Genomic DNA, 16246 nt, shown 5'->3' with positions numbered 1-16246 from the left:
TTCGACTGTGCCTACACTGTCTCTCCAAGTGAGGTGTTCCCCATGAGTGTAGTGTGGTGATCAGTCAGACCAGTACCTGAGCACGCGGTCAGAACCCTGGTTAGACTTGGAGGAGCCGTCACAACAGATGCTCTTGTCCTGGGATTTCTGCAGCTTCTCTGCTGCAGCGATGGGACACCCTGACAAACTGGAGGGACAGGGGGGATGAATAAGACAACCAGGAATGGAAGGGAGACTGGTCATATCTTATTAAAAAAAATTAACCAGGAAAAGCCCATTGAGACACAGAAGTCCTGCTTATACCTGGTTCTACCATGTGTCCTTTTCCTGATCTTGACCACATTCTGATTTTGCCCACATTTCTAAATGATTCAAAGACTCTTTGTGAACTGATCTGGATCATCTTATAAATGTAAGCGGGCAAGATTAGGATAAGATCAGGAAAGGTCAGGACGAAGGACGCATGTTAGCGGCAGGTATAAACGGGGCTAGAGTCTCTTTTGCATATAAGGGTCCCATTCAAGGTGGTAAATGACCTTTTAATGGCGTCAGACCGAGGCTCTGCATCTGTCGTCGTGCTCCTAGACCTTAGTGCTGCTTTTGATACCATCGAGCACTACATTCTTTTGGAGAGATTGAAACCCAAATTGGTCTGCAAGGACAAGTTCTGGCCTGGTTTAGATCGTATCTATTGGAAAGATATCAGTTTGTCTCTGTAGATGGTTTGTCCTCTGACAAATCAACTGTACATTTTGGTGTTCCTCAAGGCTCCATTTTAGGACCACTATTGTTTACACTATATATTTTACCTCTTGGTGATGTTATTCGGAAACATAATGTTAACTTTCATTACTATGCGGACGACACATTTCGATTAAACATTGTGAAGCCCCAAAATTGCCCCCAATGGAAACTGTGTTTCAGACACAAGGAAGTGGATAGCGGCAAATGTTCTACTTTTGAACTCTGAGAAAACAGAGATGCTAGTTCTAGGTCCCAAGAAACAAAGAGATCTTCTGTTGAGTCTGACAATTAATCTTGATGGTTGTACAGTCGTCTCAAATAAAACTGTGAACGACATTGGTGTTACTCTGGACCCTGATCTCTCTTTTGACGAACATATCAAGACTGCTTCAAGGACAGCTTTTTACCATCTACGTAACATTGCAAAAATTATACATTTTCTGTCCAAAAATGATTCCGAAAAATTCAACTATGCTTTTGTCACTTCTAGGATAGACTACTGCAATGCTCTACTTTCCGGCTACCCGGATAAAGCACTAAATAAACTTCAGTTAGTGCTAAACACGGCTGCTATAATCTTGACTAGAACCTCCAAAAAATGTGATCATATTACTCCAGTGCTAGCCTTTCTACACTGGCTTCCTGTTAAGGTTAGAGCTGGAGGCAGGGGAGAAAGCCCTGCCTCCAGCTGTTTGCTTAGAAATTCTAGGCACAGTAAGGAGACCTGCGTCTTGTGACCGTAGCATACGTGTAGGTATGTACGGCAGGACCAAATTGGAAAGATAGTTAGGAGCAAGCCCATGTAATGCGTTGTATAGAGCTCCATTTTTATGGAATGGTTTGCCTCTCCAAGTGAGAGACGCAGACTCGGTCTCGACTCGGTCTCTTTATTGAAGACTCATCTCTTCAGTATCTCCTATGATTGAGTGTAGTCCGGCCCAGGAGTGTGAAGGTGAATGGAGCAACGAACCACCCTTGCTGTATCTGCCTGGCCAGTTCCCCTCTCTCCACTAGGATTTTCTGCCTCAAACCCTATTACAATGGGCTGAGTCACTAGCTTACTGGTGCTCTTCCATGCCATCCCTAGGAGGGGTGTGCCAATTGAGTGGGTTGAGTCACTGACGTGATCTTCCTGTCCGGGTTGACCCCTCCCCTTGAGTTCGTGCAGTGGGTGAGATCTTTGTGGGCTATACTCGGCCTTGTCTCAGGATAGTAAGTTGGTGGTTGAAGATATCCCTCTAGTGGTGTGAGGGCTGTGCTTTGTCGGTGAGGTTATATCCTGCCTGTTTGGCCCTGTCCGCGGGTATCATCAGACGTGGCCACAGTGTCTCCCGACCCCTCCTGTCTCAGCCTCCAGTATTTATGCTGCAGTAGTTTGTGTCGGGGGCATAGGCGGAAATCCCAGGGGGGACGGGGGGGACACGACCCCCCCATCTTGGGAAAAATATGATTTGTCCCCCCCAATATATCACTGTAAACATAACTATGTAATTTCAATAATATTAATAATACGTAATGAAAGCACTTGTGCTGATTATAGACACTTAATAGCGCATTTAAATTTCAAAAGATTGCGACCCCCCCCGCCCTTTGCCTCACAATGGTTTGATCCACTGCCAGTTCTCTAGCTGGCAAGGTAATAGAGAGTTCGTATCTACTGTCCGAAAGGGACATGTACGTAACTGACGTGAGGTTAATCCAGTCAATCCATAGCAGGTCCATAGCAATGTTATTTATTTATTTTTATGTTGGCAGGGTTCACACACTAGGGGAATTTGCAGAGCTAGCGCGCAAACTAAAGCAAACATTAACTATCAAGCTAGCTAGTACCTATTCCATTTATGTGGCGTCGTCAAAGATGGAATCTTTGCTATCGTCAGTTTATTCCAAGATCAGCATGCAGCTGTAGTGCTTCGACGTCCCTGTGATAAGGTTAGCAATAAACTGAAGTCCAAACTGAACAGAACAGAACTACACTCTCTTCTACCATTGTCTTAAATATATATAATGGTCTCGTTGCAAAAGATAAATTGTCGCTAGTGAACTTTTTTTATTTTATTTTATTTCACCTTTATTTAACCAGGTAGCAAAGATTATAGCAAACACACAGAAACGGAATTGGTGCTCGCTAGCTTTACAAATTCAGCTATTGTTGGAAGCCAGCCAATATGAAACAAACTATTTAAATTACAAAAGGTTGCAGCATGTGTTGTGTAAATGTGTGTGTGTGCAGCTAGGTCAGCCAGCCAGCCAGGTAGAAAAATGGCAGAAAAAAGTAAGAAGACGGACATCAGAGTATTTGTCAGTACACCAAAACGCATAGTAAGAACTCTAGTATCCTAATATCTCAAAGACTAGTTGATAAAATGTTCATAAGAAAGAAGTGAAATGCTAATGGAAATGTTTCACAATGATGTCATTAGGCAGAGCAGGCAACAGATGGCACACAGACAGCAGAGTTGGGGACAGATATGCAGGGACAGATTGGCAGACAGGGAGTCTCAGGTAAGTTTGTTGAGTCTTTGTTTGGCAACATTATGAAAGGTTCTCAATTTTTTTGACTTGTAAAATAGGGACATAATTGGAAAATACCATGGATACCCCCACTCTCAATTTAAACTGGTGACTAAACTAAGATTTGTTTACGGCAATGGTATTGCTGTTGTGATTAATTGTGTAGTTTTGGGTACCGGTAGTTAGGAGTACGGCAAACACCTTATTTATTTTCTAGGAGACAGACTGAGTCAGTTAGGGTGGTGAAAGGGAAAGAGCCAGGGAGAGAGACTTCAGAGGACAGTGTCACAGCCACGGCAGGACCAAGTGTCACCCTTGTTGCCAGCAGCACCAGTATAGGGGACAGTGGCACAGCATTGTCCAGTTACCACAGTGATGGCACAAAACCATATCAGCCACACCCACAATTTATAGAACCGCAAACTCTTGCCAACAGAGTGTTGACGTTTCAAGAGAGATGGTTTCGCGATTTCCCCTGGCTACATTATAATCCATCAATAAAAGGAGTGTTGTGTTTTCACTGTAGCCAAGGGTTTTCAAGCCAGCCATCTTTTGGCCAAAGAGCTGATGCTGCCTTCATTAGTGCAGGATTTAGGAACTGGAGAAAAGGCATTGAAAAATTCACAGCACATCAAAATTGCCAAACCCACCGCCACTTTGTAATTGTAACAGCACACCAGCTAAATCCAATCAGTGTCCAGTTATGTCCAGCGCGTGGGGTAAACAGCAGGATGACGCAAGGCATTGCTTGATGAAAATTGTTAGTTCGGTGCGGCATGTAGTAAGACAGGGACAAGCCTTTAGAGGCCACACGGATGACAGTGGGAATTTATACCAGATTTTGAAACTTAGGGCAGAAGAGGATGATCCCATTTTACTGAAGTGGTTAACAGAGCGTACCACAATGTACACAGGCCCAAAAGCACAGAATGAAATTCGGAACATCATGGCCAATAGTCATTCGAGGCATTGCAGCTGAGATTAGGTCTCTTCCGATTGTACAATTTTCATTAATTGTTGATGGTACTCAAGATGTCTCTGGTGCTGAACAGGAGAATGTCTGTCTGCGTTATGTTGACCATGACCTTGTCCCTCACAAGGAGTTTATTGGGCTATACAGGGTGTCAGAGACAACAGGCGAGGGCATTGCGAAAGTGCCAACTGATGTGTTGTTGAGGAAACCCGCAAACATGTGCTCGGTTCTTTTGTTCAGTAGTGTGTATAGCAGTGGTTCTCAACCTTTTTGGGGTACTGGAACCCCTGCATATTTTGAGGCAAGGCAGGCAAGGTTTTGAGCGGTCCTCAGGGACCTCCACCCCCTCTATATTATATGTAAACTTACTGGAAACCTTGTGGTACTGACTACATTCATTACACTTTTTTATTTCACGGACCCCTTGCAATTAGTCCATGGACCCCTGTTTGAGAACCCATGGTGTAATTGATAGTTGTTCTTTTGTTTAGTAGTTTTCAGTACACTTACAAATGATTTATTTCATGTTATTTTATTTAAAATGGCATACTTTGTGCGACATACTTGTCCATAGCTGCTGTTTGAAGAGTTGAGACACTGAAGGATATTTTGTTTGATTTATTTGGGTTTTTCATTGAAGTAGTTATTTTGCTTTTAGAACTGTACTTATTTTAAGCTTTTTGTTCTTGCAAAGATATTGTAGACTCAGGCCAGGTGCACATATTTAATGACTATATAAATGTATCAGAAAAAGTCAAATTAAAAGGTCAATTCAATACGGAGACCAACTTTGTGATGGTTCTCAATGGAGATTCTTTTAGATGTGATCACACCATGTTCATTGTATTTATGAAAACTACACCCATACAGTGTACAGTACCATTGTCACCTACTGACCTTTCTTGATATTGCTGGTTGTAAGTACGAATACCTGCATACATACTGGACTGGTAAGGAGCACTGCTATAACTATTATTAGTAGTAGAATTATAATGATTTAAACATTTGAACAAGTTGGGAAAACCCTTCAGTTAACTACTGTACCTATCAATTATCCAGTTGTAGGAATTATGGTTCCTCAATATACATTTAACAACGTATGCTATGTGTTACAGCACTACTTTTGGTGTCCCCCTCAGGAATTGCTCTTGAGAAAATTTAATGTAATTGTCCCCTCCAAGGTTGATCTCAGATTTTCGCCCCTGGTCGGGGGGCTAGGGTCAGTCTGTTATATCTGGAGTTTTTCTCCTGTCTTATCAGGTGTCCTATGTGAATTGAAGTATGCTCTCTCTATTTTTCTCTCTCTTTTTTTCCTCTCTCGTGGAGGACCCAAGCCCTAGGACCATGCCTCAAGACTACCTGGCATGATGACTCCTTGCTGTCCCCAGTCCACCTGGTTGTGCTGCTGCTCCAGTTTCAACTGTTCTGCCTGTGGCTATGGAACCCTGACCTGTTCACCGGACGTGCTACCTGTCCCAGACCTGCTGTTTTCAACTCTCTAGAGACCGCAGGAGCGGTAGAGATAATCTGAATGATTGACTATGAAAAGCCAACTGACATTTACTCCTGAGGTGCTGACCTGTTGCACACTCGACAACAACTGTGATTATGAGTATTTGACTCTGCTGGACACCTATAAACATTTGAACATCTTGGCCATATTCTGTTATAATCTCCACCCGGCACAGTCAGAAGAGGACTGGCCACCCATCATAGCCTGGTTCCTCTCTAGCATTCTTCCAAGGTTCCGGCCTTTCAAGGGAGTTTTTCCTAGCCACCGTGCTTCTACACCTGCTTTGCTTGCTGTTTGGGGTTTTACGCTGGGTTTCTGTACAGCACTTTGTGACATCAGCTGATGTAAGAAGGGCTTTATAAATAAATATGATTGATTGATTCAATGCGTCCCTGGCCACCTGTCTGTCGCTCAGATTGTCTATCTGCCTGCCTGCCTGCCTTTCAATAAGTCTTTGGTTAATTTCCAATATCATAAATTTTCATTAAGCACTTTAAATAATAACACATTTGGTTATTATAACAGCTTGCTTATTTCTGGTTGAGTGGCTTCATGGAATTGTGAGATTAAAATACCTGCAGACACACACAATCCCCTCCCTGCAACTCCCCAATATATATATATTTAATGTACACACACACACACACACACACACACACACACACACACACACACACACACACACACACACACACACACACACACACACACACACACACACACACACACACACACACACACACACACACACACACACACACACACACACACACACACACACACACACACACACACACACACACACACACACACACACACACCAATCAACCAGCAGCATACCACCCTGCATACCACTACTGGCTTGCTTCTGAAGCTAAGCAGGGTTGGTCCTGGTCAGTCCCTTAATGGGAGACCAGATGCTGCTGGAAGTGGTGTTGGAGGGCCAGTAGGAGGCACTCTTTCCTCTGGTCTAAAAAAATATCCCAATGCCCCAGGGCAGTGCGTCTTTCGGATGGGACGTTAAACGGGTGTCCTGACTCTCTGAGGTCATTAAAGATCCCATGGCACTTATCGTAAGAGTAGGGGTGTTAACACCGGTGTCCTGGCTAAATTCCCAATCTGGCCCTCAAACCATCATGGTCACCTAATAATCCCCAGTTTACAATTGGCTCATTCATCCCCCTCCTCTCCCCTGTAACTATTCCCCAGGTCGTTGCTGCAAAGGAGAACGTGTTCTCAGTCAACTTACCTGGTAAAATAACGGTAAAATAAAAAATAAATAAAAAACCTCCCAATACACACACACTAACATCCCAAGGTTAAAAAGTCCCTTTGTTGTTATAAATGTCATCAAGTGTGAAGAGGGTTGAAGTCCTGTATCACGTCGTCCAGGGTTTGACCGGGGTAGGCCGTCATTGTAAATACAGATTCTTAATTGTTCTTAAATGACTTGCCTACTTAATAATAAAAAGTTCTTTAGATCACGGCCCTCAGCCAGTGCAGGTGGAGTGAGAGCTGCATTCTTGAGGTGTGATTATAGGTTAGCAGGTGTCCATATACTGTAGGTGAGTGTGTGTGTATTTTGCAAGTTTGTGTGTGTGTTAGTGTGAATGACTACGCATATTCTCAGAAAGTCAGTGTGTGTATGTCTGTGTGTATGTACTCTGTGTCTATTTGTGTGTATGCCTGTCTTAGTGTCAAGTGTGCGAGTGACACTGTGCTCAGCAGGAGAGAGCTCCAGTCTACGCAGGTCGGTAGCCTTACTTCCCTCCTGCCAAAGGTGGTAGAGAGGTGCTAATGGCTGCTTCGACACCCTAATATCTGCTGTGGGTGACTCCCTTCTTCTCTCCCGCTCTCCTAGCTTCAAAAAATGAGTATCCAACTACTTTTGGAAACCCCTTTTCCATCGCAGTCAATATAAAGTGACATTTGTGCAACAATATACAGACATAAAGTAATTGGCAAATTGATGATACAATTGGAACATAAATAAATGAATATATAAACAAATGAGAAAATAAATACAAAATAATCAGTAATATCCAGTAAAATACAAAAGAAAGACAATATATAAATAAAGAGGCAAGAAACCAGGATAAAGTAACCACCTGTCATTGGATGTGAAATAGAAAAAACTCGAACTGAACAAAAAGAGGATGTAACACAGACGATCCTGCCATTTTCCAATATGGTAGGCCGACTCACCTTCTGTGGGAGTTCCTGTTGCTATTGACATGGCCGCGTCCCGTGCAGCCCAGTGTAGGACACTTAAGAACATTTTCATACATAGCAAGGACTTCAGACAGACAGACAGACAGACAGACAGACAGACAGACAGACAGACAGACAGACAGACAGACAGACAGACAGACAGACAGGGAAGGTTAGAAGGCCAACAACCAGACAGTACCATTAGTGTGTGAAAGAGCGTGTCAGCATCTTGGTATTATCATCATCATTAGGATCTGTTCCAGCAATCTGAGGTTACCTCCTTCCTTCTCCCTATAGGGCACTATAGTCTGAAAGGGCATACATGCCTTTTATTTCCACCATACTGCTTTCACTGATCTAGTATTTTCAGATCACTGTGGAAAGAAGAAGGGGAGTATAGTGGAGAAGAGGAAGTAATCTAAGAGTGCTAGCCTAGGACACAGCCAGACACAGAAGACAGAGGAAGCTTAAGGCATGCAGAGAACAGAGCGAGTAGCCAACAGCCAATGGATAACGACCATGCAGAAGACATGCCAGAATTCCACAGATCGTGCCAAACACATACAGTATAGGGTTTTCTCTCTCTATACATAGATTATGCTCTTTGATGTCCTCCACGCATTATTAAATATTCCTGCCTTCAATAGCATTGACCATTAAAACAGTCCACAACTGTCTCCAGTTCCCTACGGCAGCCAATTAGAATAATGATCTATCTATGGACGTCTCGAAGAGGACCCGGTTGAGATCCCCCAGAGGGGAGAGAGGTGAGGGAGGGGTCAGACAGACGCCCTGCAGTATGGGTTAAATCAAATCAAATTGTGTTAGTCACATGCGCCGAATACAACAGTGAAATGCTTACTTGTGAGCCCCTAACCAACAATGCAGTTAAAAAAAATACCGATAAGAATAAGAGATAAAAGTAACAAGTAATTAAAGAGCAGCAGTAAAATAACAATAGCGAGACTATATACAGGGGGGTACCGGTACAGAGTCAATGTGCGTGGTTACCAGTTAGTTGAGGTAATATGTACATGTAGGTAGAGTTATTAAAGTGACTTTGCATAGATGATAACAACAGAGAGTAGCAGTGGTGTGAAAGAGGGGGGGGGGTTACAATGCAAATAGTCTGGGTAGCCATTTGATTAGATGTTCAGGAGTCTTATGGCTTGGGGGTAGAAGCTGTTTAGAAGTCTCTTGAACCTAGATTTGGCACTCTGGTTCCGCTTGCTGTGTGGTAGCAGAAAGAACAGTCTATGACTAGGGTGTCTGGAGTCTTTGACAATTTGGCAGGAAGCTTGGCCCCAGTGATGTGCTGGGCCGTTTGCACTACCCTCTGTAGTGCCTTGCGGTCGGAGGCCAAGCAGTTGCCATACCAGGCAGTGATGCAACCAGTCAGGATGCTCTCGATGGTGCAGCTGTTGAACCTTTTGAGGATTTGAGGACCCATGCCAAATGTTTTCAGTCTCCTGAAGGGGAAAAGGTTTTGTCGTGCCCTCTTCATGACTGTCTTGGTGTGCTTGGACCATGTCAATTTGTTGGTGATGTGGACACCAAGGAAGTTGAAGCTCTCAACCTGCTCCACTGCAGCCCCGTCGATGAGAGTGGGGGCGTGCTCGGTCCTCTTTTACCTGTAGTCCACAAGCATCTCCTTTGTCTTGAAGGTCCAAACTTTTTCAAATGAAATGGTCAAAAAGAAACAAAAATAACTACGTAGCAAATAGCATTTTCTCAAGCAAGAATTTTGCTCGGACTGTCTGGGAGAGGTCTGAGTGGGGAGGGGAAAACTAAAAACTAGTTGGTACTGGCAGAGAGGTTTGGAACGCTCTATCTTATTGGTCTATTAGAAATTATTCCAACCTCAAACTGTGGAAAAAAAAAATATATATATATATATATATACATATATATATATATATATATATATATATATATATATATATATATATGATATACATATAAAACACAGGTAAAATCACCTTTTAGACTGCACTGGGCCTTTAAAATTGGTCTCCGTGTCAGCTTCCTCATCTGTGTCAGCTTCATCATTATCACCCCTTCCACTCTGACCCTCGTCATCGTCACTCTCTGACATACTAATTAGTGCACAGAAGAAGTAATTGGGACATGCCCTCCACCTCAACACACCATGTGCCAACACATTATATTAGATCATATCACTACTCTGCCTGGCCATGACAAAGAGACTGTTATAATGACTAGAAACTTTTGGATTTGAATGTGAACAATTTCAGGGGGAAAAGCAGTGATTCTTGAGTGTATGCTACATTTTGAACTCTACTTCGTAGGTACAGTACACAATGTTCAGGAACAAAAAAAAGAGCTGTTATGAGGAGATTAAATATTTGAAATTTGACAAAGAGCCGGTTCAATGAGCAAACACGGAAAAGGAATCATTAATTTGTAACCTCACTTCATTTTAATATCCTAGATTTCCCTGGGAAGCGTCTTGTGCACTGTGTGAATGCTAAAAAAATGAAGTGAAGACATTGCATTAATAATGTATTGTCCACTCAGTACATTAAATGTGTTAATGGCTCTGACTCATCCCTGCAGGCACTGTGTGACAGAAACGCCTCCCTCCCTCTGCCCCTTCACAGTCAGCAGGTGTGTGTGTGTGTGTGTGTGTGTGTGTGTGTGTGTGTGTGTGTGTGTGTGTGTGTGTGTGTGTGTGTGTGTGTGTGTGTGTGTGTGTGTGTGTGTGTGTGTGTGTGTGTGTGTGTGTGTGTGTGTGTGTGTGTGTGTGTGTGTGTGTGTGTGTGTGTGTGTGAGAGAGAGGGTATTGACCACAGACAGGGAGAAACCGGGTGTCTGTCTGCACCATGGCAGATAATGCTTTTAAAGAAGAGTCCTATTGATACCTCACACAACCTGTACCAGGTCACCTTTTAACAACATGTTCAACTCAATGAAATTCTATTTGTCACGTACATAGTTTACAGCGGGTATAAAAGGTGAAGTGAAATGACTGCATGCTAGCTACATTTTAGTACAATAATCAATAACAACAAAAGTAAATTAACAAGTAATTGAAGGAGATAGTATGCACAATAACAAACTGATACTGTATGTACCCAATTGCAATTACAGTATAGATTATGAATGTGCTATGTCAGGTACGACAGTAAGTAAGCATTTCAATGTTAGTCCACACCTGTTGTATACGAAGCATGTGACAAGTACAATTTTATTTTATTTACAAATATACAGTGGAATAATGTCTTGGTCGTGCATTTGAATAAATAGTATACGGTGCCTTACTATTCAGACCCATTGACTTTTTCGACATTTTGTTATGTTACAGCCTTTTTTTTTTATTGATTAAATAAAACAATTTCCTCAGCAATCTACACACAATACCCCATAATGACAAAGCAAAAACTTTGATTTGCAAGTGTGTGTGTGTATGTGTATGTTAGTGTGCATGACTACGCACATTCTCAGAAAGTCAGTGTGTGTATGACTGTGTGTGTATATCTGTGTTTATGTACTGTGTGTCTATTTGTGTGTATGCCTGTCTTAGTGTCAGTGTGCAAGATTTTAGGACATTTTTGCTAATGTATTAAAAACAAAAAACAGAAAAACCTTATTTACCCTTTGCTATGAGACTCGAAATTGAGCTTAGCCGCATCCTCTTTCCATTGATATCCCTTGAGATGTTTCTACAAATTGATTTGAATCCACCTGTGGTAAATTCAATTGATTGGACATGATTTGGAAAGGAACACACCTGTTTATATAAGGTCCCCCAGTTGACAGTGCATGTCAGAGCAAAACCAAGCCATGAGGTCGAAGGAATTGTCCGTAGAGCTCAGAGACAGTGTTGTGTCGAGGCTCAGATCTGAGGAAGGTTTTGCAGCATAGAAGGTCCCCAACAACACAGTGGCCTCCATCGTTCTTAAATGGAAGAAGTTTGGAACCACCAAGACTCTTTCTAGAGCTGGCGGCCCGGCCAAAATGAGCAATCGGGGGAGAAGGGCATTGGTCAGATAGGTGGACCAAGAACCCAATGGTCACTCTGACAGAGCTCTAGAGTACCTCTGTGGAGATGTGAGAACCTTCCAGAAGGACAACCATCTCTGCAGCACTCCAATTAGCTGCCAGTTGAGGACTTGTGAGGCGTCTGTTTCTTAAACTACACACTCTAATGTACTTGTCCTCTTGCTCAGTTGTGTACCAGGGCCTCCCACTCTTTTTTCTATTCTTGATAGAGCCAGTTTGCGCTGTTCTGTGAAGGGAGTAGTACACAGCGTTGTACGAGATCTTCAGTTTTTTGTAAATTTCTCGCATGGAATAGCCTTAATTTCTCAGAATAAAAATATAGCGACGAGCATCAGAAGAAAGTTATTTGTTTCTGTCCATTTTGAGACTGGAATCGAACCCACAGATGCTGATGCTCCAGATACTCGACTAGTCTAAAGAAGGCCAGTTTTATTGCTTCTTTAATCAGAACAACAGTTTTCAGCTGTGCTAACGTAATTGCCAAAGGGTTTTCTAATGATAAATTAACCTTTTAAAATGATAACTTGGATTAGCTAACACAACGTGCCATTGGAACACAGGAGTGATGGTTGCTGATAATGGGCCTCTGTACACCTATGTAGATATTCCCTAAAAGAATCAGCCGTTTCCAGCTACAATAGTCATTTACAACATTAACAATGTCTACACTGTATTTCTGATCAATTTGATGTTATTTTAATGGACAAAAAAATGCGCTATTCTTTCAAAAACAAGCACATTTCTAAGTGACCCCAAACTTTTGAATGGTAGTGTAGTACTCAAAGAAAGAAAAAGCCACATCTGTTGCCTGGGTACTCTATAAGGCCATGTCTTATGTTAACTAATTTCAACAACAAAAAATATTGTATTTTTATTAGCAGTCTGGGTCATGGCAGATCATAACTTTACCTTTTGACTCCGGGTTAATGACGTGTTAAAGAGGTTTTATTGAGAAGGTTGGTGAACGGGACCAAACAGCCGGGGTGAAAACTTCAGACGGAGAGTGGCTAATGTTTATCGCCGCTGCAGTTGATCATCCGCACAAAGCTGTAATTATTCTATTTTATTCAACTGAATTTAATTGAGCAAAGAATACAAATAAATTATTGGGGCTTATTGTGCGGTTGAGATTGATATGCATACTCAGTCTCAAGACACACTTGTTGAATCAACGATGTTTCCACTTCATTTCAATGAAATTATGTTGAACCAACGTGGAATAGACGTTGAATTGACGTATGTGCACAGTGGGATCTTACTTTGTGCAGGTAAACATGATATGAATTCAGGGAGAAAATACCAGAAAAATAGCTTAAGTAAAAATAACGATCTGATTGCAGCAGTGGATGGGAATTTCAAGTGCTGCCACCCATCATTAGACAGTAGACGGGGCAGGTAATTAGTAAATTACTAACACAAGCAAACCCATGACCTCATGCACCCAAAAGTCACATCAAGAGAGCATTTGTAGCCCACACGACCCTCCCAGTGCACTCCCAACCTGACTAGCAAACACAGAGCAGCCATAACAAACACACAGCATTCAGACAAAACAAAGAAACATGCAGACCTTGCTTAAGTACAATACATTAAACAAACCTGACAGCAAACTGAGAGCCACAGGCTTTGCAAACAGTAGGTTTGGGGTAAATTCAATTTCAACTCACAAAATTATGGAATTGAATTGTACTTTTGGTTTGTCACCTAAATAAACTGAATTGAAGTGGAATTTATCCAGTCGCTGGTTACTGAGATGAGTGGTACAGTGAATTGTGTATGTGCAGTACTTACTTTCAGGTGGTACCCTGTCTTTGTGTGGACAGCCAGACAGGCTCCGATGGTGAGGGTACAACCCCGTCACATGACCTGTGCCATCACAGCCTGGCGTCGGGCACCGGCTCTCCTTCTTGTCACTGCGCGATAAATCTGAACACAGAAACATGGGGCAGAGGGAGAGAGAGTAGGAGAGAGAGTGGGAGAGAAAGAGAAGAAGAAAGAGAAATTAGCTTGCTTCATTGAAAGCAGCACATATGAACACTTTCACAAGATGAAAGTCATTGTGAACAGTGTGTGAATGTGAAAATGCTTGTAACCACAGCAATCAAAGTCAGTTGAATAATTGTTGTGGCTAAAAGCGTTATCACACACCTGAGACACATGGGACATTGTAGGAACACAAATAACATAAGGTGCGCTATATCATCGCCATCATTACATTTTTCACACCATTTGCCAGGGTATTTTTAAGTCTTGATAAATAAAGCCACAGCTGCAGGAGAGAAGAGCAGGTGGTGTCATTCTCCACCAATCCAGTCTGACTTTTTCCACCAATTATTTTCCACTAGTCATTATTGGCAATAATAAGACACGAACACACACACACACACACACACACACACACACACACACACACACACACACACACACACACACACACACACACACACACACACACACACACACACACACACACACACACACACACACACACACACACACGCAGGAGGGGATTGTCTTTCCCTTGCCCAACCTTACCCTCTCTATTTCTCCAAACCCGATCAGATAGTGTTACCATCCAAAAGAAGTGATACCAGCCCATGCCGGCCAGCATCAGGTGCAACAGCCTCCATTCAAATGTCTCCAACACGGGAACAAGGTCATAGATTGTTCTTTGATGCTGGGATATTCAGTAGCTATTATCTGCAGCTTGTTTTCCATTAAATTATTATCAGAATTTAAGGATGTCTTATTAATTTTGGCTAACATATTGCTTGTGCGACACAGATAACACACACAAATAAGAGCATTCTTCTAAGCCCATTTGTGGCAGCAAACATTTGGTAAGAGGTAAGGGAGAGAGGGTAAAGGAAAAGGAACAGAGCAACAGAGAGAGGGGATGCATTTCCTTTAACATGTTCCACATAGTAGTAGTAAATGAGTGAGAGAGACAGGGAGAGAGAGGATGAGAGAGAGAGAGAGAGAGAGAGAGAGAGAGAGAGAGAGAGAGAGAGAGAGAAAGAAAGAAGACAGATAGAGAGAGGTGCTTATAAAAGGCAGGACCACAGAGAGAGTCTGCTAATTAAAGTTTGATAGGCTGCTGTAACCTGGAACCTTCACCTCCACCACTTACAGAAGAACCAAAATAAAATAAAGAGAGGTAGTGAAAGAGAAAGGATTGGGTAGAGAGAGAGAGTGAGAGAGGGAAAGAGAGGGAGAAAGAGACAGAGAGGAGGGGAAGAGGAGGACGGAGACACAGATGGAGAAAGACAGAAAGAGAGAGAGAGGGAAAGAAAGGGAAAGAGAGAGTACATATACACCTACTCATACATAACAAGTCCCTGTTAATCCATAGATCAGAACACATCCTTCATTACCTTCCTGTACATTTAGGCTTTCCTCTTTCTCTGACGGTATCATATTAGGACACATGGGGTTGGTACACTGTGTCGTTTACCATACTGAGTTTCAGAGAAATAACTGTAAAATCACAGTACATAATGGCATGGAAAATGTTTTTCTCTGTATCACTGATGCAGTCTGACGATGAAACTAAAATATATGCTTGCTTGAAAAAAAATTACAGTTTCCAATAAGAGGAACACAGACGCTCTCGCGCACACAAACACACACCACGGGCCTCTGGCTGTCTGCCTCATGGTGGACAGTGGAGGACGGGAGGGAGGGAGGCAGCCAAGTGGAATGCATATTAGAAAGCAGAGGGTATCGATTGTAGATGGAGACAGGCCGTGCTTTGCATAGAAAATGGCCCCAATTACCATACCATCTCTGGATAATGAATGTGCAGTCAGTGGGCCTGTTGTTCGTTATCTTTCATTCGGATACTCTTCAATTTCCATTTTCCCGCCTGGTGTTTTTCCCTGGCCGGCCAGTCGGGCTCTCCCCTCATAGCCACCACCTCCGTTTCACTTTTAAATCACAGACAGTTCCCTGGTCAATGAGGTGTCTGCCGCTATCTCTCTAGGGAGAAGATATCATCGTGATGCAAGCCTTCACATACTCCTGTTATTCCAAAATTAGTCAGATACAGAGGCTGTGTCGTACATGGGAAATGACCATTTGTGTGGCATTTGTGTTTTCATTTGAGCCTGCTGTGAAGGAGAATCTTAATAGTTTGTCTCTAACTTCTCTCGTTATCTCAGCCTGGAGGCAGCATTGCATTAGCTGAAACCAAGACTGTTCTCAGGGCAGACCTGGTTGTAACTAGATATGTTCGAGTCCTGTCAGGGACAATTTTAGCATTTTAGCCA

General features: G+C 42.6%; 1 protein-coding gene across 7 annotated transcripts in view; it reads right to left on the bottom strand.

Moving 5' to 3' along the window:
• Positions 1-16246, bottom strand: part of LOC129811479 (myelin transcription factor 1-like protein) — a 174132-nt gene that overhangs the window by 41234 nt on the left and 116652 nt on the right. For all 7 annotated transcript variants that reach the window (XM_055862820.1, XM_055862823.1, XM_055862819.1 and 4 more), the window contains exons 8-10: positions 13770-13904; positions 7950-8040; positions 77-187 (exon numbers count right to left, since the gene is read on the bottom strand). In XM_055862820.1, the coding sequence (XP_055718795.1) occupies positions 77-187; positions 7950-8040; positions 13770-13904 (337 nt within the window). The remainder of the gene's footprint in view (positions 1-76; positions 188-7949; positions 8041-13769; positions 13905-16246) is intronic.

The sequence above is a fragment of the Salvelinus fontinalis genome, chromosome 15, assembly GCF_029448725.1.
Source record: "Salvelinus fontinalis isolate EN_2023a chromosome 15, ASM2944872v1, whole genome shotgun sequence".
Classification (NCBI taxonomy): Eukaryota; Metazoa; Chordata; class Actinopteri; order Salmoniformes; family Salmonidae; genus Salvelinus; species Salvelinus fontinalis.
Note: the sequence above shows the minus strand (reverse complement) of the source record. Positions and strands in the feature narration are given on the sequence as shown.